The sequence below is a fragment of the Leopardus geoffroyi genome, chromosome B1 (assembly GCF_018350155.1).
Source record: "Leopardus geoffroyi isolate Oge1 chromosome B1, O.geoffroyi_Oge1_pat1.0, whole genome shotgun sequence".
NCBI lineage: Eukaryota > Metazoa > Chordata > Mammalia > Carnivora > Felidae > Leopardus > Leopardus geoffroyi.
This window is the reverse complement of record NC_059327.1, coordinates 145350372-145376646: the sequence shown is the minus strand read 5'-3', so window position 1 is coordinate 145376646 and position 26275 is coordinate 145350372. Positions and strand designations below refer to the sequence as shown.

The following is a 26275-nucleotide window of genomic DNA, read 5'->3' as shown; positions in this document are numbered from 1 at the left end:
AGGTGCCCCAGAATCATTTTTAATCTTTTTTCCTTTTTTTTCACATTTAAAAAAATATTTTAATTACTTTTTTTTAACGTTTATTTATTTTTGAGACAGAGAGAGACAGAGCATGAACGGGGGAGGGTCAGAGAGAGGGAGACACAGAATCTGAAACAGGCTCCAGGCTCTGAGCTGTCAGCACAGAGCCCGCTGCAGGGCTCGAACTCATGGAACGCGAGATCATGACCTGAGCCAAAGTCGGCCGCCCAACCGACTGAGCCACCCAGGCGCCCCTAATTACATTTTTTTAAATTTACATCCAAATTAGTTAGCATATAGGGCAACAGTGATTTCAGGAGTAGATTCCTTAATGCCCCTTACCCATTTAGCCCATCCCCCCTCCCACCCCCCTTCCGGTAACCCTCTGTTCTCCATATTTATGAATCTTTTCTGTTTTATCCCCCTCCCTGTTTTTATATGATTTTTGTTTCCCTTCCCTTATGTTCATCTGTTTTTTCTCTTAAAGTCCTCATGTGAGTGAAGTCACATAATATTTGTCTTTCTCTGACTAATTTCACTTAGCATAATACCCTCCAGTTCCATCCATGTAGTTGCAAATGTAAAATCACTTTTAATTTAAGAAAACCCTCAAATTATCTGGTCAATCAATGAGAAAATATAATTTACTATTTAGTAGACTTTAAAATGTTCTCAACATCTATTTTTTTAATTTTCTTTTTTTTTTAATGTTTATTTTTGAGACAGAGAGAGACAGAGCATAAACGGGGGAGGGTCAGAGAGAGAGGAGGGCACAGAATCCCATGCAGGCTCCAGGCTCTGAGCTGTCAGCACAGAGCCCGACGTGGGGCTCGAACTCACGGACCGTGAGATCATGACCTGAGCCGAAGTCGGACGCTTAACCGACTGAGCCACCCAGGCACCCCAACATCTATTTTTTTTAATGTTTATTTATTCTTGAGAGAGAGAGACAGAGCCCCTCTTCTGAGAGGGGGAGGGGCAAAGAGAGAGACACACACACACAGAATCCAAAGCAGGCTCCAGGCTCTGAGCTGTCAGCACAGAGCCTGACATGGGGCTCAAACTCACAAACTGCAAAATCATGACCTGAGCCGAAGTTGGATACTTAACTCACTGAGCCACCCAAATGCCTTAATATCTAAGTTTTTCTACTTCTTTAATTATACAATGAAACATAAACAAGGGAACTTTCCATTTTGAATTCTTTTTTTTTTTTTTTTTCAACGTTTATTTATTTTTGGGACAGAGAGTAGACAGAGCATGAACGGGGGAGGGGCAGAGAGAGAGAGGGAGACACAGAATCGGAAACAGACTCCAGGCTCTGAGCCATCAGCCCAGAGCCCGACGTGGGGCTCGAACTCACGGACCGCGAGATCGTGACCTGGCTGAAGTCGGATGCTTAACACACTGCGCCACCCAGGCGCCCCTCCATTTTGAATTCTTACACTACTTCTCTATAAAGAATGGATTAATCCAGAGGAAAAAGACACTTTTTTAAAAGTCTATGATAGAGGCTATTTAAATAAAAAAGAATATCACCACATTCAATATATGTTCCTCCTTTTCTCTCTTTTATCTCTTAAGTCGATTAAAAGTTCTTTGGATTTAGGGATATATCTCTATATCTCTATCTACCTGTATCATGTAATAATGTAATAATACCATTACAGAGACGTTCAGTAAATATTTGCTGAACACAAAAACAAATGAGACACGCCCCTAAATAGCACTGTAGTCCGTTGATTTTTGGTTAAGGATAAAAGCAAAGCAGTCACTGTCTTGTGAAGGTTATGGGGAAATAAGGAGTGCAGAATTTTGCTTGGAAATTTGTGCTTTTTCTGTACTTGATATTATTTAATTTAAACATATATTTAAATACTTATCATTAAAAAACATAAATTCTTCATTTAAATGGAACTTGTTAAAAAGGCCCCAGATGATTAAGTTTCAAATAAAATCGGTTTTTCCAAAAGTTGGCATCCGACAGAACAGAATTCATGTTCGATGCCTCAAATTTTAAATATTAAACTTAACAATCAGATCTTGGACACTTTCGTGTATTTGTCAGTGCCTTCCCTGTAGAAAAGCAATCCGATACCGTCCCATCCCAGTGGTTCTTGCGAAGGACTAGCTAATAAACAACTTTAAACATCCTGTGTTATATAAAAGCTAATTCACCAGAGTAGGTATCCTTAGTTGTCAGTTTGAAAAGCAGTGATCTCATAATAAACAAGTGCCAATTGCAGTCCCAGACAGCCCTAACTTGAAGGAAAAAGCAAAAGATCAAAGAATTGCAAATTTTCCAAGTTCTTGTCTGAGGGTAGACGTTTGGCTCTCTGTTTGGGCCCAGGACTCGCCCTGGCTGCAGTCTGTAATCCTAATACCAGTTTGGGCCTGTAAGTGTATGCCAGTCCAGATGTCCTCACTTCTTCTAAAAGGATCCCCTTCCCATGTACAGACATTATTATTGTAACATATTCCCTGCCTGATGGCAGTTACATGATTGTTATGTGTCAACTGAAAAACATAGAGCATCAAGCCACCTTGAACTCAGGATCAATTTAAAATGAATATATTTTAAAAATCACAATAGAACCTCAACACATTAAAACAGCTTTAGATAGATATATTATATATTTAGTCTATAGATGTTATTTAGATTTACCAACCCTTTGGAAAAACAATCACGAGGACTCTCAGATTGAGAATTGCTGACCTGATGTAAGTAACCTCCTAGCTAAAAAACTCCCTATGACTTGATTATTGTCTTCCCAAACTGTTCCAACTTCAAATATGTCTTGTGCCTTTAAGAGGAATCATGATTGTACTTCATGCCATGTATGTATATTTAAATGAACGATTAATGAAAATTGTTCCCAATTATTTAAAAAAAAAAAAAAAAAAGAAGACTGTTTTGCGGAGGCAGTGGCAGATATTCCCTGATGTGTCATGACGGAGTCATTCTCAAAAACTAATGGCTAGAAAATTGAGTAAACATAGAAGCAATCTAAGAAGAGATTTCTTCACGCCGTGTGAACTCAGCGCAGAGAAGAGCACGCTGCCATGGAAAATTTTGGGATAAGCACAGGGATTTTTTCATGATGATATCTCATGTGTGCAAGGCATCAGCTACAAAGTGAAAAAATTCCTCCCCACGTGTCAATGCCACAGAGTTGACTGTTGCAGCATGACCCCATTCTCCCCAACGCGTTCCCACCCCATCCTTCTTTTGAGCACAAAGCGCAACACTGTATTTAATGAAACAGGACATTAATCAGGACTAATAAAATTCCTCTTCCTGTCACTCCTTGCAAGTATCTGACAGCATCTGTGTGCAGAATAAGGAAACATTTCCAGGTGACACCCCATTCTTTCAAGTTTTGCTCTAGTGTTTTAGACACTAGAGCTATTTCTTTTCCAGAGACCAGGTGGAAAACTTTAAAAGGCATTATGTAGCCAGTGGTCCCTTTTCCAAATTCTAATTTACCGAACTGGGGATCGCTCTCAACGCTCCATAAAACTAACGCATTGCCAGGATCATCTTTCTTGGTTCCACGAGTTCTTTTACCAAAGACCAGTTAAGGGAGAGGTCACTTACTGCTCGTTTCTTGGTAGATTCAGAAGCTAGACTTAGGAACCCCAAATCCTATCTCTATCCCTCTGTTCATTAATTCATTTAAGTCATGAATACTGTCCAAGTACTATCATGCTATGCATCAGTATTTACGTGCAATCATAAGTATTTTTAACACATGTGAACTCTGTGCTAGGCACTGTGGGAAACACTTTCATTATCTTCCTATGAGTTAGATACTATTATTATCCTTGTTTTACATATGAGGAAACTGAGGGAGATTAAAGAACTTGTCCAGGGATTCACATGCAGACAGCCTAAATGCAAGACCCGTGAGCTTCATTCCTGGGGGATGAAGTAGTTGTTGCCAACAAGAGAGTTCTGGACCTTACCAGGCACCCCTTGGGGTGAGGAAGAAAAAAGTCAAAACAAACAAACAAAACAAAAAAGGAAAGGAACAACAAGAAAACAAAACACACACACACACAAAAAAAAAAAACGTAGAAAGGTAAGGGGCTCTCACCATCCAGCAGATTCCATTTTCTATTCAAATATGTTTTCATCACCGCTAAATTGACTCACTTCTTATGCCCTACAGGGAAATACAAGGAAAAGTAAGACAATTTATGTATTCATACAGATCTAAACATAAGACTCACAAACAAGAAAACAAACCAAAAACCCAACACAAAGTAGTTTCACCACGTGTGAAGTATGAGATCTAGAATTCTATGAACCTCCGGGGGAAGAAAAACAATACAAGCTATAAGAGATCAGAGCGAAAAGAGATCCCCCGAGGCTCAAGAAGTCCAGGCCCTTCTGGAGAAACAACAAGATGAGAAGGACTTGGCCAGCTCCAGTAAAAGGCCGTCATTGCCCCAAACTGTGACCCCATCAGCAGAGGCAGGAGGAGAGTTTTGCAGCCCAGCAGAGCTGAGACAATTCGTCTGGTATACCAGCGGGAAGCCGAGTTTGAAAAGACTGGTTTGGTCCACACTGCGGCAGGTCTGTGGCATCACGCAAAGAGTTTGTAGAGGGAAGTGAGAGGAGTAAGGCACAATCTGCTGAAGCAAAATCAAAAGCGGCAGCCTGATGGGCAGCAAACTGGACAGAGATCGGATAATTTAGGGTTTCTGTTCATGACTAGACTTTGAAGCTGTAAATGCCGGCACCACGCTGGAAGCGGAGCTGCAGGGAAGGAGAGTGGGGACACGAAAGGCGCTTCCGGGCAGTGGCGAATACAGGCCAGGACGACTCTTGAGCCACTGACAAAGCTCAAGGATGACCACAAGTCACTCACTGGCACGCGCGGCTCTCCAAAAGCGCACGCTGGACCAACGCCAGCCCTGGCTGGAAGACTGACTTTGATTCAAGTTAGGCCTGTCACCCAAGCGGCTAACACCACCCGCTCCTGGGCAGGTGACCCCACCGAGCAAACCGATCCATCTGGTCCACGCTCCCCACCTCCTCCCGCAGAGGTCGGAGATGGGGATGGAAAAGTTTGGGGAGTAGTCCCCGGCTAAGCAGAAGGACATTTTTTTTTTTTTTTTTTTTAATTCCTCAAGCACTCTCAGGTGCTCAGAAAGGGAGGATGACAGGATGACATCCGGACAGTCTCCGGCCGCTCCTCCCCCGGACCTGTTATGAAACTCTGGACTCTTTCAACCTCACCCCGCTAGTGTGTCCTCCAGCCCGAGGGCCCTCCCCACAACTATAAAGGTGGCAGCGCCGGCCTGTTGAGCTCACTTGCTGGACAGAGCGGGTGGCAGAGGGACGCGGCCGTGGCGCGCGACCGCTCCGGGCTCCCCGACGTGCTCCAGCCGCAGCCCCGCGCTCTCCCCGCGCCGCCGCCCGCTGCCCGGCCCGAGCGCCCGCGCCGCCGCTCCCTGCTCCCGGCGGGAAGGACAATGGAGGCGCGACGCGCGGGCCGCGTCCCCGCGCTGCTGCTGTGCCTGGGTAAGACCCCGCCCGCGCCTCCCCTCCGCGGGGCTCGCTGAAGCCCGGAGATCCCTCCTCCCCTCCCCCCCAGGGTGCAGTGCACCCCGTTTAAAATGACGTCTGCGGTTCCGCGAGTCCGTCTTGTCCTCAAGCCGGGGACCGATTGGGGTGGGATGGGAAAGGCGGGTATCGGTGTTAAAAATGCCTTTCATCGATGAATTAACCATTGCCACAAATGTTATGCCTGAATTAATGCAGCTCGCTAACAGGCCACAGACGACGTTGCAAAGTTTTTGTTTCTTTCTTTAGAAACGTTGTCAGTTCTGGAAATCCAGAGGCCGGGAAAGCACTGTTAACATTTCAAGTTCTGTTCTTTCTTGTTGGAGGGGGGCGGGTGGGGACCGGGTCAAAGGGCGGGAGTAGAGACCGGACCCGGGCAAAAGAGACCTTTTGGAGAGAAGCGCTTTTCCTCCGGTCTCGCCCTCGGTTTTCTCTGTCGTGTCTGGTTGTTCACGGGGGCGCTGGTGCACGCAGGTGGCAGCTTTGCTGGAGCTCCAGGCGCCACGGAATTAAAACGTGGTCTGGCGTCCGAGAAGCTGGAGGGACATGGGCGGGTCCTGGAGCTGTTTCCAGCCCTTGGACCCCCACGCCCCCCAGCCTGCACCGCGGGAGACCCGTCAGGCAATTTTCTCTTGCTGTTTATTGCACCCCATAGCCTGAAATTGATGAGTTGGATGCCTGTCTATTTGAGATGATTTAGTTCTTGCGGATGGGGGGGGGGGGGGGGGGAGGAGGAGGGAGGGGGAGAAGAGGATCCTTTGTAAACTTTCTGGTTTGAAAAAAAAAATATCGTTTCTAATTCCTTAAATTTCAAGAGGGATTTGGAGGTGTATAGGAAAACCTTAATAAGGAAATAAAAGTTGCCAGCCGCACATTCCTTCTGGGGTTGCAATGGGGCAAATTCCCTTAACAAATTAACTCTACCTATGCAGGATGTGACAGTTAAATTATTATTTCGACACGCCTTATCTCAGGGATTGGGAGACCTAATGACATGCATACTATGCATAGTTGGAAGTTACTTGTACAAGTTTAGGAACTGAAGTAGAAACTGGGTCTGTGGTTTCTGCCAAAACTGTGCTAAGAGTGATTTGCTAGAAGATTCTCAGTAAATGATTTGGCTTGGCTATCTTTGCTTTGAAGGGTCTGTGAAAAAAATACAATTGGAAAGGGGACTGTCTTCCTAGAGCTAGAAATGAACCTAGAGGTCAGAAAGGCTCCGTGCTTTTTTTTCTTTCCACCTGTAGGGCTGCCTGGGAACAATGCAAGTGTCTGTTCTGGGCCACTCATTGAATATTCTAATTTGAGACAGCAAGAGCCTATGAATAACCTGGTGACTACCCACCTAGAGAGTGTGTTGTGTGTGTTTTTGTTGTCATGAAAGTGTTTAACTCCTTTATTGCATTACTTAATTATAGTTCACCTATTTCATCAGCCGCCAAGCCCATTTCCAAATGAGCTAGGTCAGTTTCTGTTTTCCCAGTTTGTTTAGATATTTCTCTGCCACTAGGAAAGTTCCTGTTTGAAGTTCTCTGTCATATCTCTATACTCTAATCAGGTATGCAAGTCCGATAGTCTTATTCTAAAGCATATGTAACAAAAGACAAGGCCACCTGGTATTTTTGAAATTGACTCCCACCCCCAATGAAAGATTACCTAGAAATACTTTTCCCAAATGCCTGTTCTTCCAAAGATTAGTTCAGACTTCAGCAAATATTTTGTTCCTGCCTTTTTTTGGTGGAAAGTATGTGTATGACTGTGGAAAAAATATAGATGCCTTCAGTTTCATCCTCTGCCTCCAACACGTGCAGATTTAAACTGCTACGCATTCATACAATCAATTGGTTACTTTTAAATTTTATAAATATTTGATATTGATGTTCTTGCTTTATATACTGGGGAAGTGTGACCCAAGTTCCTGTAGAAAAGCAGGGCTCAACTGAGGAAGGTCACACCTGGATTTGTCAGCACTTTTAGCTTACTCAATACTAAGTACATGGTTGAGATTCCCCAAACCAGATAACACATTTATAAGTAATCTGCCGTTTTAGAGCTGAACTATCATTTCTAATCTTGTGATTGGCCCAGAACAAAGAGGAGAAATTTTTATCTTGAGTTCTGCAGCTAATGTTTAGAAAGGTTCTTAGTCTAAAATCCAGCATTTTCACTGATACCCAGATGCGCTTTTGAGCATGTTCCCGAATGCCATCTCTAAGATAGTTTAGTCCTACTTCACTGCACAACGACAGAGAATTGAGCAGAATAAGCATTCTTTCCTGAAAATATAAGCAGCACACGTCTCAGTGAGACATTGGCTCGTCTCGGATCTTTCCTGTTGACCCTGAGAGTTTATGAACTGCCTGAGTATTGGCATCACCTGTCTGCCTTCCTCCATCATCTTACCAAAAAAACAATTTGGGTAATTGGGGTGTGTGGTTCAGCACCGGGGCCCAAATCCGGGAGTTGGGAAAGATACGGACAGTTACCAAATGCTACCTGTGAGCTAACCACGTTGCGTGTTGAGTGCTTTATGCACAATCATCTCATTTATTCCTTAAAATCACTCTGTGAGGTAGGTGTGATTAGCCCTGTGACAAATGAAGAGACTAACCCTAAGTGAAGTCAAATACCTTACAAGGACTTAGAGATGATAGTCAATGGCATGGTCTTTCGGGAGCGATGTGGGAGGAGCCAGAGGGTCTCAGGATCATCAGGAGCATAATAAAAATCACAGGTTCTAATAAAGATGTTTCAGAGTAGTCTGGAGGCTGCCCCAAGGCTTAGAATCCGTTATCGGGACAAGCATATGTACAAAGATGGTATCTGTAAGGTGTCACTCAAAATCAAGCCCAGAAAACATGTCACTGTTTTCTTAAGCGGTGCTAAAATATGTTGAATTTTTACTTACCCGACATTCAGCATTTTTAATGAATGCAATTTCTAGGAAATGACTTTTATTCCCAAGGAGTCATTATACCAATCAACTGAGGCCTTATTTCTGCATGTACCTAGACGTATAGGTAAGGAGAAGCGTACTTATGCCTTTTTTCATTCCCGGTATCTTTTTATATTATAGTGAATTTAACATAATACCAATAAGGAACTAAGATGGAATCTAATCTAATCTATAGCACATCTCTGCCAACAGTGAGAAAATAAACATACTTCCTTGGAAGAAAAAAGTACAATACGCACCAAGTCGTTTTGGAAAAAATGAACTTGAATGCCTTCTGTCCATTTTTTGCCCAAGAATCTTCCATTTCCTAGTTCATGATAAGCTGAGAGATGCAAATGACATGTAAGAAATCCCCTTCACAAAGACTGGAAGTGAAGGTGTGGTTCCCACACCTGTCAGTCTTCGCTCTGGGTATTGGCCTATGCAAATTGCCTAAGTAATATGGCTGCAACTGCCGTGGGGACCATTGCTTTGGACGAAAATGGGAAGATTCCCCAAAGCTGTAATAGGAGGGATTCTTAGGGAGAATGATCCTCGCAGCCATCACCTTGGCATGGCAATTCTGGAACCTTTGCAAAAAATGAAGTAACGTAACAGACTCCGTGTCCTCTGGTGATACGGTTTATGTAAAATTGGGTGTCTAATGATAGGGCCAATGAAGATTCAGTGACATTCTAGGTTAAAGTCATGATTTTGTTAACCAGGCTACTATTTACAATATACAAGATGCTTTGATAATTGTCATGAAAAAAAATGTTAACCCTTAATTTCTTAGGTCAAAATTCTGAATTAAAAAAATTTTTTTTAAATGTTTATTTATTTTTGACAGAGAGAGAGAGAGAGAGAGAGAGAGAGAGAGAGAGAGCATGAGCGGGGGAGGGGCAGAGAGAGAGAAAGGGAGACACAGAATCCGAATGAAGCAGGCTCCAGGCTCTGAGCTGTCAGCACAGAGCCCGACGCGGGGCTCGAACTCAGAGACTGCGAGATCATGACCTGAGCCCAAGTCAGACACTCAACCGACTGAGCCACCCAGGCGCCCCAAAATCCTGAATTTTAAATTTGAGGCATGAAAGTGAGTTAAATATAACTCCTCCTGAATATAACTGAGTTATATTCTGATATATATATATCTGATATAAATATATATATGTTATATATATGATATATATATCGGATATATATTCTGATATATATATGTATACACACATACACATATATATATGTATATATATATATATATGTGTATATATATATATATATATCTCCTGAATATAAATATAACTTTCCCCCAAGGAAAGGGAAAAAGCCCCCCTCTCATACTTATATATAAACACACACATGTTTACATATGTCAAACATTATAGTTTTGAGTCAAGAGACATTGTGTATGGAAGACAGTTTCCATACCCCTGTTCCTTTATTTCATACTTTCAGAAAGATTTATTCCTCTCTGAGCCTCAGTTTTCTCATCTGTAAAATGGAGATCATAGCAGCTATGTTGTCAGGTAATTGTATACAAATCTAATTACTCTGATGATATTATAAAATAATAAAAAGCACTTTTAAAATTAGAGCTGTTATCACCATTATCACCATCAAGTGCTTTCTTAGAAAAAGCCTCGTTGCATCCTTACAATAACTCCCTTTAGGCTGGGAAAGGTATTAATATTCCCAGTTCCAAGTGAGAAAACAGACTTAAAAAGAAGTAACCCAGGGGCGCCTGGGTGGCGCAGTCGGTTAAGCGTCCGACTTCAGCCAGGTCACGATCTCGCGGTCCGTGAGTTCGAGCCCCGCGTCGGGCTCTGGGCTGATGGCTCAGAGCCTGGAGCCTGTTTCCGATTCTGTGTCTCCCTCTCTCTCTCCCCCGTTCATGCTCTGTCTCTCTCTGTCCCAAAAATAAATAAACGTTGAAAAAAAAAAATTAAAAAAAAAAAAAAAAAAAGAAGTAACCCAGTGTGTAAGGTTCCCTGCTTGAATATGCTGTGCCCTCTACTGTGCCCCAGCTCACACTTCCCTTTTGGCAAAAGCTTTACTCACCTTTTAAGACTGAAGAGAAGTGGGGCACCTGGGCAGCTCAGTCCGTTAAGCCTCCAGCTCTTGATTTGGGCTCAGGTCGTGATCTCATGGTTCGTGTGCCATGTCGGGCTCCATGCTGGTGGCACGGAGTCTGCTTGGGATACTCTCTCTCCCCCTCTCTCTGTCCCTCCCTCACTCATATTCTCTTCTTCTCTCGCAAAATAAATAAATAAACTTAAAAAAAAAAAGACTGAAGAGAAGTATCAAACCTTCTCAGTTACCCCCCTCCTCCTTTCTCCCACCACTCCAAAATAAACGTGCAACCTACCTCTGCCTCCTTTGCACCACGCCCATCCTGGGTCCTGCCCTTTTTAAGTCCCATTGTAAGTCTGTGTCAGCCCCAAGTCGCCTTACTGATACCGTGTTTCTCTTTGACCATCCACTTCATGACTGACTTGTTTTCAACACTCAGTACAGGTTTGTTGGATGGACAATTAGGATGGTACTTTATTCAAAGTTCTCATCACTATGTGTCGAACTCAAAGCTGTCTTTTGAAAATGTGTCTGAGAAGCAAAATATTTGGAGACTATGCAATAGTTTTTGAAAATTCAATGTGTTTAATAATAAAGTTTAGAATTTTTTCTTCCCTATTTTTCTCATTTCTAACACTTAATATAGTCTGTGTTCACTGACGGTATACCTAATAAAATTTAAGTATATCGGCACTGTGTGTGTGTGTGTGTGTGTGTGTGTGTGTATGAGAGAGAAAGAGAGAGAGAACAAGAGAGAGGGACTGAGCAGTATATGACTGGATGATGGATCGTTAGTAAGAGAAAGAGAAGTATTGTTTTAGAAATGAAAGGAACCTTAGAGTAATCTAAAAGTTCCATCTCCTCCCACCCCCTCCCCAGTCCACTCCACTCCTTAGGTCTCTGTTTTCAGAGATAAGGAAACTCAGTTGCAGGAGCTACAGTGGGATAAAAGTATTATCTGAGCTAGAGGTGGACTCCATACCTAACAGGTCTAGTGCAGGGGTTTTTTTCAGCCTTGGCTCTATTTACATTATGGACTAGCTAATTCTTTGTTGTGGGCTCTCCTGTGCATTGCAGGGAGTTGAGCAGCAACTCTGGTCTCTACCCACTAGATGTCAGTAGCACCTACGCAGTTGTGACAACAATGTCTCCAGACATTGCCAAATGTTCCCCAGGTGACAATATTACTCCAGGTTGAGAACCACAAGCTTAATGTATTTTCCATTGCTATAACACATTGCCACTCATAATTCACAGTTTGAATTAGTGCTTGAGTTGCCAAGACAAGTAAAATTAATATTAATGGCAGGTGCAAATACAAAATCAATGCTAGTGTTTAAAAAAAAATCAAGTGAGCAATTTTTATTGCTGATTTAGCACCAGTTGCCTTGAATAAAGGTGAATCTTATTTACGATGGAGCCATTCATCATAATGAATGACTTTCTACAATCACTGTGTTGCTGACCACCCCATGCCTCCTTTTAAAACTCAGTGCTCTCTTGGATCCCACAACACTGAACTTATTTTTTTTTCTCCAGTTTTCTTGGCCATTTCTATCCATTCCTCATCACCCATTTCCCAAAGTGCTATTATTTTCCATTCCATGTGATTTACCTTGGAACGTCTGAATCACTCCTATGCCTTTAAAGGTCGTATTTCCACATATGACTTTCAAATAGACTCCACAAATCCATTCTTATTCTTTTATCTAAGAACTATATTCCCAGGGCACATGGGTGGCTCAGTCAGTTGAGTATCAGACTCTGACTCTTTGGCTCAGGTCATGATCTTGTGGGTCATGGGTTTGGGCTCTGTGCTGACAGTGTGGAGCCAGCTTGGATTCTCAATCTCTTTCTCTCTCTGCCCCTCTCTTGCTCGTGTTCCCTCTCCCTCCCTCCCTCTCTCTCTGTCTCTTTCAAAATAAATAAACTTTAAAAAAATAACTGTATTCCCAAATGCCTCATAAATAAAAACAGGTCATATATGAAATACGATCTCAAATTCCTTTATTCATTCTGTCTCCCCTTCATGTCCCCTAGCTGCAAATGCCACCACAAACTGTTGCCCTGCCTATGTTTTCTACTCTTTTAATGGCATCACCATCCTTGGTATTTTCAGGAACTTGGCATCACCTCTCACTTCTCTCCTTGCTTCTCCCCGCCAGGTCTCTAGCCTATTAACTCTGTTGAGGACAGAAATTGTCTTTTGCATTAATTTTCCTGTCAGCATTTTGTCCAATCTCTTGCATAGAGAAAAATCTCAATATTTATGGAATTTGACATATATGGTTACTAAAAGTAAGTAAGCTACCCCCTGCTTTTCCATTTATAGAGTATAACTAAGCCCTTTCCACCTTCCTATCACACTACCGATGCAAATGGGCTTTTCACTGAAGTTGAAGTCCCCCAAGTTAACCAAAAAAAAAAAATGTATTTTCACAAAATAAAATTTCTTAGCAGCTTCTATGTGCTGCTTACATTACACAGTTCCTGTGCGTGAAGTATAATTAACTTTGAGGCTTTAAAAATTACCTTTTATGTATTTGTTCTCTCCTTTCTTTCTTGATGGTCACTTATTAAAACTCTGTGTTTTGGCAAATTCATTTTTGGCAGTAGGCATCTATAAAGAATGAATGATATGCTAGCCAATGTGCTTCTAAAAACGCCGTTAAGCATTCAAAGCTTCAGGCCATAATATGGCCGTAATGAAAAGAAGGCTCATGGCGAGCAGTTATAGTACAGACTTGTTCCTTTCCGAGGTCTTTCTTCTGAGACAGTAATGTGATAGTAATTTCAATTTCTGAATTGGATCAGTAGGGATAGGTGTGAGAAGTAAGATGAAAGGGAGTAGAGGCAGACAGGGTCATAAAAATACTTCCCACGTAACAACTTAAAGAAAAAAAAAATAGTTTCAATAGGAGATTTGGAATACTCTAGAGATGAAACTTTGGCTTTTTAAAAAAATTTTTTTTTTAACGTTTATTTATTTTTGAGACAGAGAGAGACAGAGCATGAATGGGGGAGGGGCAGAGAGAGAGGGAGACACAGAACCGGAAACAGGCTCCAGGCTCTGAGCTGTCAGCACAGAGCCCGACGCGGGGCTCGAACTCTCGAGCCGTGAGATCATGACCTGAGCCGAAGTCGGCCGCTTAACTGACTGAGCCACCCAGGCACCCCGAAACTTTGGCTTTTAAGGAATGCAAGTTCCACATTTAGAGCTCTTCATCAAAAAATTCCAAACACCCAGGTTAGTATAAATTGTACCTTTTCCACAAGAGTTGATATGCATTCTCCTGCATTATGAGAATACTTCCATTGTGAATAAGATATTCATCTTTAAATCCATTTTTAGGGTGAAGTAAACTATACCTTCACATTTTAACTCACTGCTTCTCAACTGAATAGCTTTAAGTACAGTATTGTATGATGACTAAAATATATGAGAACATTGAAGTATGATTTAGGAATTACTACTAGAATTGAAGAGTGTTATTTCATGCCTATGAATTAAAAAGCATGGCCTAATAAATCTTTTCTTGCCATTTGGCAAGGAAGATCCTATGGCGACCTTTTAAGACTCAAAATTAAAAGAGATACTAATTTGGGGCACCTGGGTGGCTCAGTCCGTTAAGTTCCTGACTCTTGGTTTCGGCTCAGGTCATGATCTCACAGTTCATGACATTGAACCCCACATTGAGCTCTGTGCTGACAGCATGGAGCCTACTTAGGATTCTTTCTCTCTCCCCCTTTCTCCCCTCCTCTCTCTCTCTCTCATAAATAAACTTAAAAAAAATACTTATTTGTAACTTGTTATTATATATCAACTTCTGGTTTCATCCTGTTTATTTGAACAGTTATAGTTGGTTTTTACATTTATTATTTTTTTATGTTTATTTATTTTTGAGAAAGATAGACAGAGTGAGAGCAGGGGAGGGGCAGAGAGAGAGGGAGACACAGATCTGAAGCAGGCTCCAGGCTCTGAGCTGTCAGCACAGAGCCCGACGCAAGGCTCGAACTCATGAATGGTGAGATCATGACCTGAGCTGGAGTCGGATGCCCAACCGATTGAGCCACCCAGGCACCCCTACATTTATTTTTTAATGAAGCTTAGTTATGAGGTTAGCACTGAAAAGCTGTAGGAAGAGAATGATTTCTGGAAAAAGGCAAGATTTATATTCTCTCTGTCTCTCTCTCTTTCCATGTAGGGAAGGAGACTATGTTCAAAAATACTGACAGAGTTCTTTTTGGGATCTGACGTGATAAAGAGTTTATAGTTATTTTAGCCAAGGTGAAGCCACACCTTATCTCATAGTAAATTTTAATTTTAAACAACAAGGCATCTGGAAATGGTGAAAGCATATTCACTCTTTGAAATTATACAAGACCTAACAAGCCTACTATGTTACAGACAAATTCCAAAATTATAGACTGCCATGGAAGAAGGTAGAAAACTAACAGTCCGAGAGCAGGGTAGGCACGTGACCACACCAAAAGCGTGAACAAAGCGGATTTTGATACCTGCTTGGGATGGGCAAATATCATGATTCATTATGAGTTTACCGTTCTGGTCTAAATATTCTGAAAGGTTAAATTGGGAAAATAAGATGATTTCTTTCATTCTGTAACCTACCTCATTTTATTTGGGGTCATTTTTCTTTGCTTCATTGCTATTCAGGAAAGCCATTTTCTCCTGGAGAATTGCCCTTGACTTTGCAGTATCGGCTTGGTCAGCCAATCCCCAAATCGCAGCCTCCTTCTGATTGAGCCCCTCGGTGCAGCCGTCAGGAAGCAAGGTGAAGGAAACCCCATGCAGTAAGAAAGACATTTTCTACATCTGGCGTTCGTCCTGACTGTTGGGCAAGCACTTCTTAGCGCCTCAGGGCCCATGGCATTTCGTGCTACCCCCATTCAGATAATGATCCTCAAACTTCTTCTCCCACGCACGGTGCCCCAATATTGTGTAAGGATGTGGGCTCGGCCCTGACTCACCGAGTAGAGGTGATTTGTATCCTGTGAATCACCTACACCACTTCCTGCTGGCACCTGCGAGATTTCATTGAAACACAATCTCTGAAAGGTGAAGGTACAGAGAGGAGCAGGTGTGCATCAAATTCCTAAAACTCATTTGGGAAATTTGACAGAAATAATAGCCTCTGATGGAAATTTGACTTTTCTTGCATTTCTTGAAACAGAGTGCCAAGAGACCGTTTTGAGTTTACAGATCGTCTGCCCCATCCCACCTTGCACGCAGTTCCTCTATACTTCAGTTACCACGTACGGCTTGTCACCAGATCTGTTTTCTGGACACACACTCTCCAAAATCCTTAATATCCTAGTGAAATATTTTCTTAGCAGAGACCCATGGTCAAGAATCAAAAACTCAAATACAATATTTGCAATAGAATCATAGACCATCATTGTTCAAATAACACTAACGGCAGGGAATAAACCTGTAAGATTAAGGAAATGTATGTATATGACTTTAACGTCTATTCCTTCCCTGTCTGACTTTAAAGTAATGAGTAGTGTTTCCTAAGGGTCACAAGGTGGTGGATATCAGAATTCTCCATGGGTTCCCTTTTTAAATATTTTGATCAGCTCCACCTACTCGAGTTTGCAAGGGCCTGGAGCAGAGACGAACTTGACAGAAGCTCGAGAATCATTCTTTTAAAGAAACAGAGCTATGCAGAGGGACACAGCTTTAGAACCAATTTTGCTATTTTATTGGCTATGTACATCCATGATGGAGTGCAGTCTTTCATTTGAGGCAAGCATTTAAAATTATTTACCAGTTCATCTGTAAAAGACCCGGATGTTCAATTCATGCAGCGAGAGCTAGTCTCGCAGAAACCATCCCAAGCGATGGACGATGTCCAAGGGAGAGTCACAGGTTACCAGAGCCCAGTTTTTGTGGAGACACGCCCTGCACTGAACATTCTTTAATTCACAAAGACAAATATGTCACCTGTGGCCTGACCAGATGGAACAAAGTTTCCAACAGTGGAAAAACTAACAACTACTAAAAACCTTAAAAAAAAAAAAAAAGACTAAGAAGCAACACCCCAAAACAATTAGCTGAATTCTATAATAGTTGCAGATTGCAGGTGTAAGCAGATCCAAACAGGAAAGGCTAGTTTCTGATTTCCACAAAGGATAGAGAAATGAGCTTCAAATGTGTGTTTGCACAGTGGACGGGGCTGATGGGCGAAATTCTTGGTAGGAGCACTGGTAAAGTTTTCTCCAAAGCCTTCCTCAGATGAAGAAGCATGGAGGAAGACCGGCACCAAGAATGTAAAAACACACAGCTAGAGCTCCTGTTTGTGTTGAGCGGACTGTGTAAGTTAAAGGGTTTAATTCTGCCATAGGAAAATGCATGGCCAAATTATATTGAGAAGTGGAACAAAGCTGGCCTGGTTGATGGCTCATTCTTCATAAAAAGATATATAGAGAGGGCCACCTGGGTGGTTCAGTCGGTTAAACGTCTGACTTCAGCTCAGGTCATGATCTCAGGGATCCTGAGTTCCAGCCCCTCAGCACAGAGCCCATTTGGATCCTCTGTCCCCCTCTCTCTCTGCTCCTCCCTCGCGAGTGCATTCTCTCTCTCTCTCTCTCTCTCTCTCTCCCAAAAATAAATATTAAAAAAAATAGCTGTGTGGAACAAATTATCTTTTTCTATCTCTGTTCAAATGACAATGAAATCCAGACTTTAGGATTTTTTTTTTTTGTTATTTAAGAAAGATGATTTTTTTTCCTTTATGAGCAACTGAAGCAGTTATTTATATTGTAGGAGAAATCTGGGGTGGGAAGGAGATAGTTCTAAACTTGTCAAAAAAGGCATTGTCAAATCATTGGAAGATTATGAGACTTGCTGTCCAAACATAGATTCTAACTCTTACTTTCTATGCTCACTATGTAATCGGTTTTGGACAAGACATTTAATTTAACTTCCCTGATGTTAAATTTGGGGGGGGGCTACTAACTACTTCATAGGATTGTTCTAAGGGTCAAGTTTGAAACTTACGAAATTAGAAGCTATGATGCAGATGTGTAATGTAGTTTTTAGCAATAATATGCAGTATGTTTAACATATCCATGTCTCCTCTGATCGAGAAAAAAAATATGATAAAATCTTTTATTACTTGGATTAAATCATACTTTAAAATATCAAATTACAAAGAGATTTGTAATCTTGTTATAGACCACGAGAGGGCACTACGCACACATACTGCTAAAACTAGAGGCTAGACCCTGAGTATCCTGGAACATCTGTGGGAGTCTCTGGTGTGTTAGGCATTTTGGAAAAAGATCATTTAATTTAATTCGCCCCCAAACTCTGTAAGGTGGGGGAAATCTAGAGCCAGAGAAACTAATTAATTTGTCCAAAATCACATAACCCAAGTTTTCCCCCAGGATTGCCTTTCCATCACACTTGGTTGCCTCCCTAGAGCATTAAAATACTCTGCTTCAATCATATTTACCCTGGTTTGTCTGTGTGATGTCTGTATTATTGCCCCTTTCCAGGTTCTATAATGTGGCCCATTAACAACATTGCTATGCACCCTTGGGAAAGTTACTTAAACTCCTTAAGTCTCAGTTTTATCATATGCTTAGTGGGGATAACAGTAGTAGCTTCTTCAAAGAGTCACTGGGTAGATTAAATGAGATAATATAGATAAAGAGGACAAGAGCCACGCCTGCATATAGTACATGCTCAAGAAATGTTAACTGCTATCCACAACTGCATCACCACCATTAGTATTTATTATATAAGTTACTTGTCTAGCCTAGAAAGAGGGGTGAAGCACAAATGCCTGACTCCTGAACAGAAGCAGCTAAACCCTCTTCAGTAAACATTTGTGCAATGGGAAGGACTCTTCTTACACTTTCTATGGAATTCAGAAACTACTTAAGTCATTCCGGAGCCTGTTTTCCAACATTGGCCTATCAAGTGGGGACACACGATGAAATGCCTTGTTCAAACTTTTACTGGGCTGACAGAAACTGGATTCTAGGGCTCAGTGCTTCATCTCGCGTGTTTGTTCGCTCCCACGTTAGATAAGATATATTCTGACTTTACTTAGATTACATTTTATTAATTAAAATCTACTTTTGTGCATAATACAATGCAAACAGTAAGCTGGGCACTTAAATCAACAAAGGAACATATCAATGGTTGAGAGTCCTGTTTAGTTGTTACTGTAAATAGAAACTGATTGTCAGTTAAGCCTTTGTGTGTGTGTGTGTGTGTGTGTGTGTGTGTGTGTATGCGTGTGTGTAATAATAAGCTCTATCTTGGAGCATTGCTCCAAACACATCATGGAGCAAAATAGTGGAAAGTCTCTACAATTTCTGTTGCTAAGCTTCTAGGAAATCAAATTTCAAAATCAGGTCTTTGACCCTGGGAACAGGGCAAATCTGAAATTAGGAATGTCATGCCAAGGTTTTTACCCCTAGACCGAGAGCTGGGGGCTCATTGATTTTCAATTATTTCCTGTTTTTACAAATCAGTTTCTTTTATGGTTTCAATGGATCAAATTCTTGAAATCATTAAAACAACCCTGTAAGTAGTGTGGTTACATGAAACTCTGATCAAGGTTTCTTTTTTTGAAGCACTGTTTATATATTTGGTTTTCCCCGTTATTAGGTTGCCATCTTCTCCAAGCAGTTTTCGGCACCACCGTGATTCCTTCATGCATCCCAGGAGAATCCGAAGATAACTGTACAGCTTTAGGTGAGCCCAGCTTTGCCAGTGCTGGCCCGGACGGTCACACATTCTTAACAGAAATGAACTCAAAGACTATGAATATGTGACAGTGTAGAGAAAAGGGGAGAGGAACAGCTTCTGTGTTAACAAAATAATTGTGGGGGTGGGGCGCTGAGTGGCTCAGTCACTTGAGCGTCTGACTCTTGGTTTCAGCTCAGGTCATGATTGCCTGGTTCATGGGATCCAGCCCTGAGTCGGGCTCTGTGCTGACAGCACTGAGCCTGCTTGGGATTCTCTCTCACCCTCTCTCTCTGTCCGTCCTTCACTTGTGTTCTCTCTCTCTCTCAAAAATAAATAAACTTTTAAATAATAGTACTGATAATATTTTAGCACCTTATTTATGAACTAGATCTGGAAAAATGATATAAAAGAATAACTGGTGGGAGAGGGAGTGGGCATCTAGTTCTCTGGAATGAGTGGATCTTAAAGAGATAGGACAAGGAAAATCAGATGCCTTTTGGCCATTCCCTAGAACTTTGCTGTGAAACCATTGCTAGAGATTAGATCCCAGGCAAAGTAGGCAAATTTAACCTGGTACACAGTAGATAATCAATATATTTTGTTGTTATTTTTTGTAAAAGGAACAAATGATGTCCTTTCTTTCAGTTACAATGTTCATTCAGAAAATATTTATGGAGTACTTAATACATGCCAAACACTGTGCATAGGCATAGGAACACAGAGAGAAGTCACACATAGTATATTTTCCTCGGGGACCCCTGAGGACTCTGGATGTGGTTCAAGAGAGCTCTACTTTAGACTCAGTCTGAATATTGAGTCGAAGGTTATCCTGAGGAACCAGGGTATTTCCCACAATAATTTTTTTCAACGTTTATTTATTTTTTGGGGGACAGAGAGAGACAGAGCATGAGCGGGGGAGGGACAGAGAGAGAGGGAGACACAGAACCGGAAACAGGCTCCAGGCTCTGAGCCATCAGCCCAGAGCCTGACACGGGGCTCGAACTCGGACCGCGAGATCGTGACCTGGCTGAAGTCGGACGCTTAACCGACTGCGCCACCCAGGCGCCCCTATAATTTTACCTTCTCTCTTACCCTCCTTTTTGTTATGCCTCCACTATTTAGGTTTTTTTTTTTAAGTTTCTATTTAAATTTCAGTTAGTGGACATACAGTGTAAGATCAGTTTCAGGTGTACAATATAGTGATTCAATACTTCCCTATAACACTCAGTGCTCATCACAAGTGCCCTCCTTAATCCCCACCACCTATTTTGCCCATCCCCCACCCACCTCCTATCAGTTCGTTCTGTATAAAGAGTCTGTTTCTTGGTTTGCCTCTCTCTCTCTCTCTTTTTTCCCTTTGCTCATTTGTTTTGTTTCTTAAATCCCACATATGAGTGAATTCATATGGTACTTGTCTTTCTCTGACCGACTTTCTTCACTTAGCATGATAGCCTCTAGCTCCGTCCATGTTGTTGCAAATGGCAAGATTTCATTCTTTTTTATGGCTGAATAACATTCCAGTGTGTGTGTGTGTGTGTGTGTGTGTGTGCGTGTATGCCGCATCTTTATCCATTCATCAGTCAATGGACACTTGGGCTGTTTCCATAGTTTGGCGATTGTAGATAGCACTGCTATCAACATTGGGACGTTATGCATTCCTTTGAATTAGTATTTCTTTTCTCTTTTCTTCCTTCATCACTGGACTCTTTAGAAGTTTGGTCTGCCTCCTTCCCTTTTTTTGTTATTGTTTGCTTGTTTATTTCTTTGAGCAGGAGTATTACAATCAAGATGCTATTGTTTGATTATTTCATAAGCATCCTTCACATTTCAGTAACTAAAAATCCTAAAATGAATTTTACATACAGGTTGCAACACTACTTCTAAAAAGGCTTCTATTTTCACTGTTGTGTTTGCCCAGCCCCGGGCATTTGGAAGTCAAAATTTGTCTAGTTCAGTTCTCATGGTTACAGATGTTGGGGAGGCTTTGGTTGATTTCTTTGATGGTACCCTCAAAAATTTGGGAATATACACCAAAACATGCCTTCCTAAAAGATCTTTGACTTTTTTGCAGTCCCCCAAAACACTCACACCCCACCCTGTCGTACAATACTGTATTGACAGGGGCTGATTACTGAGAAAAAAAATACAATGAGTTTTGAAACTACTGATAGTATATCAGCCTGTTGGCTGTGTTTTAGGGTTAGGGCCAGAGTATGGGAACAGTGTGAGTTAGTTAATAAATAAAATAAAAAAAACCCACTATAAAACTTTGCTCTCTTGAACTAATTAATGGCTTCAGTTTGCAGTTGCTTTTGGAGTAATGAACTGCAGAATTATTTGGAGATTTGAAAAACATCAGACACACTTGGGTTAAGTGAATAACTTTGGAGGGTACTGATTTTTGTGTGTCGTAAACTTTCCTTTTCTATCCTTCAAGATTATCCTTTGTGAATTAAATGCCTAGGTCTTATTTTGTTTGTTTAGTCTGTTGGTCCTTCTCCTTAGGGGTCAAATGTTTGTTTATTGGCCTAGGAACTGTGATAACTAGAGGGACTTAGTCCTGAAAAGTCTCCTCGACTGATTGGTACCTGCCCTGCTTTGCTACAGTAGCTCAGCAATGACTATATGAAAGGGTGATTCATGCTTCGAAGAAGGCAGCGGAATATACCCAACTTTCCATTTCCTTCACAGTTCAGACAGAAGACAATCCACGTGTGGCTCAAGTGTCAATAACAAAGTGTGGCTCTGACATGAATGGCTTCTGTTTGCATGGACAGTGCATCTACCTGGTGGACATGAGTGAAAATTATTGCAGGTAATATGCAAAAAAAAAAAAAATAATGTTTTTTAGACGCTTTTTTTTTAAATTGTTTGAAGTTGATGTGTTTCCAGGGGCTGTAGTTTATACATACTATTAGCATGCAGTTATATGTGCTATTAGTAATGTTATTAAGCATGTTTTTTTTTTTAAGTTCTGGAAGAAACAGTAGCTCTCAAATTGTACCGATATTTCCAGGGTACAGAGTTGGATAGGCTTGGATGCCTCCTTCTCATAGACCATGATGGTGGTTCTGCTTTTAGTCTTTCCACTGGACTTCTACATCAGCCCCTGTTTTAAGGATTGATTGAAGTGATTTAGACAAAATGCACCTCCACCCTACGAAAACTTACCAAACACCCTTGTGGGTTGTCAGCCACCCTGGCAGCTGGGCCAGCCTGTCACTTAGCACCACAGTTAAGCTGAGAGCTGTGTGGAGCTCTGATATCAATGTGGGCCCCGCTCTGAGGCCAGTCTTTGAATTCCTCTTTACAGCTGTCAGCAACCCTCGTCGGTTTCCTCTATCACAGTGTGAGACCACTCCTTACAAAACGAATTCTTAATGATAATTTCTTTTTTAAATAACCGATCTTTCTCTCCCATGTTCCCGTAGGTGTGAAGTGGGTTACACTGGGGTCCGCTGCGAGCACTTCTTTTTAACCGTCCAACAGCCCTTGAGCAAAGAATATGTCGCTTTGACTGTGATTCTCGTTTTCTTGTTTCTCGTCATCGTTGCCGGTTCCATGTACTACTTCTGCAGATGGTAAGCCGGTGGTTTCTGCACTCTGCTTCTACGTATTATGTTTATACAATGCAGGCTAAAAAACTGGGCAAGACTATGGACAAAGTGTTATTTAGAGGGATACGATGGACTCTGCACAGATGATACGTATTTTTTTAATTTTTTAAAATATTTATTTCTAAGGGGGGGAGGGGCAGAGAGAGTTGGAGACACAGAATTTGAAGCAGACTTCAGGCTCTGGGCTGTGAGCACAGAGCCCGTTGTGGGTCTAGAACTCACAAGCTGTGAGATCATGACCTGAGCCAAAGTTCGAGGCTTAACCAACTGAGCCACTCAGGCGCCCCCACTGATGATATTTACAAAAAAGAAGTTTCAGTGGCAGATCATATGGATTTGACTCTAATATTAGCTCTGCTATTTATTGTCTTTATAAGCTGTACAAGCCAAGCTTAGAGTATCAGTTCTTTCTTTATAATATACAGATAGAAATCTCCTACATTAATGACAGGACCATTTTCAGCATTGAGTATTATCATGCATGTTAAAGAAACCATAAGGCATGATGTCAATGTTATATTTAGCCATTTGTATTTAATTATTAGGTTAAATTTTGTATTTCATAAAGCATGTGCTTTGTAAATTAATAACCCTAGAGGCTTAGGATTTTAAAGTTTAAAGCAGACCCGTAGACAGGATTTTCCAGACAGTTGTTAAGAGCTTACTTTTTCCTGTCTCCCAGAACAGTGACACCCCAGCCTGTTGTATAATACTATACTGACGGAGGCTGATCACTGAGAAAAAAAAAATACAATGAGTTTTGAAATTACTGACAGTGTATCAGACTGTTGGTTGTGTTTTAGGGTTTAAGACCAGGGTCTGGGAACAGTGTGAATTAGTTAATAGCAGCTACCTTGAACTGTCTCCATGAAATCCTTCTTATTTTGGAGCTGGTACAAATTTTTCAGTGAAGATTTGAGTGGATGTCATTTTGTTTGTTTGCTGAAAGCAATGTGCTTCTACTTGTGAAGGTCGGAAAGTGTGCTACTTTTATAAGATTAAATTTATTTTGCCCATGATTGATTCTAAGTATTCATCAAATTAAAACGCCTTCCTAATTAGTTATGATCACAGAACCGAACACTACTAAAACTGAAATACCCCTAAAAGATCTTTGACTACAATCCTTTCCTTTATAAAGATTGGGGAAATGAGACCTAGGGAGGTCATTTGACATGCCTCAGCTCATATAGTTGGCAAGTGGCAGAACTGTGTCTGTGTCTAAACAAAAGCTTTCAAATTGTATTCCTCCACTAAGCATAAACGTGCAGTTTCCTCAAGGCTACATGCCCCATCTCCAAAATGGGTAGAAAATGAACTCAAAATATTAGGAAGATAGCTTGAACAAACGAATGAATGAATGAAGATTCTGAATCCTAGCTGGCAGAACTTGACCTTATGTAACCCATTTGTACTTCACTGTCATCATCTATAAAATGAGGATGATAATGGCAATGTGAGAATGTGAGAATAGAATGAGTAATGAATGTATAGCACTTAGGGCATTGTCAGCCACTAATTAGTGCTTGATAAATAATAAGAAGTTATTCTAATTGCTTTTGGTGATAACATTGTATCAATGTGATGGATAGAATGTAATGATGTAGTATGGTATTCACATACTAGTTTTCTAGAAGGAAGGAAGGAACGAAAAAACCAAGGAAGGAAGGAAGGAAGGAAGGAAGGAGAAAGGAAGGGAGGGGAGGGAAGGAAAGGGAAGGGAAAAAGAAGAAAGGAAAGGGAGGGAGGGAGGGAAGCAAGGAAGGAAGGAAGGAAGAAAAAAGAAGGAAGGAAAGACAGAGGGAGAGATTGAGAGAAAGAAGGGAAAGGAAAGAAACAAATGAGAGAGAAAGAGAAAGAGAGACAGAGAATAAAACACCCAGGCTTAAATATGGTCACATGCTTTCCTGGAATTTTGTAATTTTCAGGACTTGTTAAAACCTCTGAAGAGTCCTTGAACTGTGTTTCACCATTTCCTCCCCAAATTGTTTGACCACAGAATACTACCCCTTCTCCCCCTTTTTTTTTCTCTTGCCAAACCTAAATCTGTCGACTTTTGTCATTTTGGAAACACTGTGCTCATGTCTCTTTTGAGTCCATATGTTGGTTTGTTTTGTTAGCATACTTTGTTCTTCTTACTGTTAACTACAGTGCTAACAGTTTCAATTTCTGAATATTTCTAGGTACAGAAATCAAAAGAGTAAAGAACCAAAGAAGGAATACGAAAGGGTGACGTCAGGGGATCCAGCATTGCCACAAGTCTGAATGCTGCCGTCCAGCTATGGGCAGGGATGCGCAGCGTGCCTGATTATGTTAATATTCCTATTTTATTAATAATATTTATGTTGGATCATGTGTTAAGTCAACAATGGTGCATTTTTAATATACTTGGAAAAGTTTTTTATTTTTGTTTTATTTTTGACAGACTATTTGCTAATGTATAATGTATACAAAATATATAATATAGAAAGAAGTCCTATTTTTGTAAGAAATAATTTCCTGGGCCAAATGCTTTAGCTTCAAAGCTCATTTGCCAGCTACACAATGCTTAGGAGTGAGCGATGTCCAGTTCATCACCCAGGAAGGGTCAGCAAATGACAGATTCCTGTTAAGCCTAAATATATATGGTCAAATCGAGTGAATATTTTCCTATTCCTCGCATGAGCGATAATTGATTTGACCGTATCACAGTTTGATGTATGGCATGGCACCACTGTGTCATGTATCAGAACACTAATGCAATGGGAATTGGGGAGAAGCGAGTCTATATCATGTGCTAAGCACTACACGCGGGGAACGAAGTAGACCCAGAAGGGCTGTATCCTTCAGTCCCTACCCTCAGCTCTGATTCCATGGTGACTGGCCTGGAGGGCAAGTGGACAGTGCCCTCTGCCAGCTCACAACTCCTGTGGACACGAGTCACCCAGCTGCAGATTCTTCTTGCATTAAAGGAATTGACAACTTCATTTTACGCCATCTTTTATGTAAATAGTAGGTGTTTTCTAGCTTCACGATGTTTCTTGAGAAACATATGTTCATGAGAAAATTTTTTAAAAAAATCCACACTTGAAGCCAAAATTTGGGCTTCTTTTTAAAAGTATTTGTTTTCATAGGGACTTTGATTAAGAATTCTAAGATTAAATCGTAGTCCAAAATTTGATGGACTAATCATTATTTTAAAGTCTAAGACAGTAATTCTGTATATTGTTTAAAGATGGAAAATATGGTTATTTCATCTTCTATGCAACAGAGTTTTAACTTAAAACAATGCAGTAAGTAGCTCCTTCTAGAATTGAAGATTAAATGTGTAAAATCATATCCTGATGTAGGAAGTG

At 41.2% G+C, this 26275-nt stretch overlaps 1 protein-coding gene across 1 annotated transcript; it reads left to right on the top strand.

Moving 5' to 3' along the window:
• Positions 1 to 4864: 4864 nt before the first annotated feature.
• On the top strand, positions 4865 to 25988 carry EREG (epiregulin). The gene is made up of 5 exons (XM_045473750.1): positions 4865 to 5551; positions 19243 to 19329; positions 22015 to 22138; positions 22755 to 22904; positions 25124 to 25988. Exons 1-5 carry the CDS (start codon positions 5503 to 5505, stop codon positions 25203 to 25205), a joined length of 492 nt encoding a protein of 163 aa, XP_045329706.1. The 5' UTR covers positions 4865 to 5502; the 3' UTR covers positions 25206 to 25988.
• The last annotated feature ends 287 nt before the right edge of the window (positions 25989 to 26275 follow it).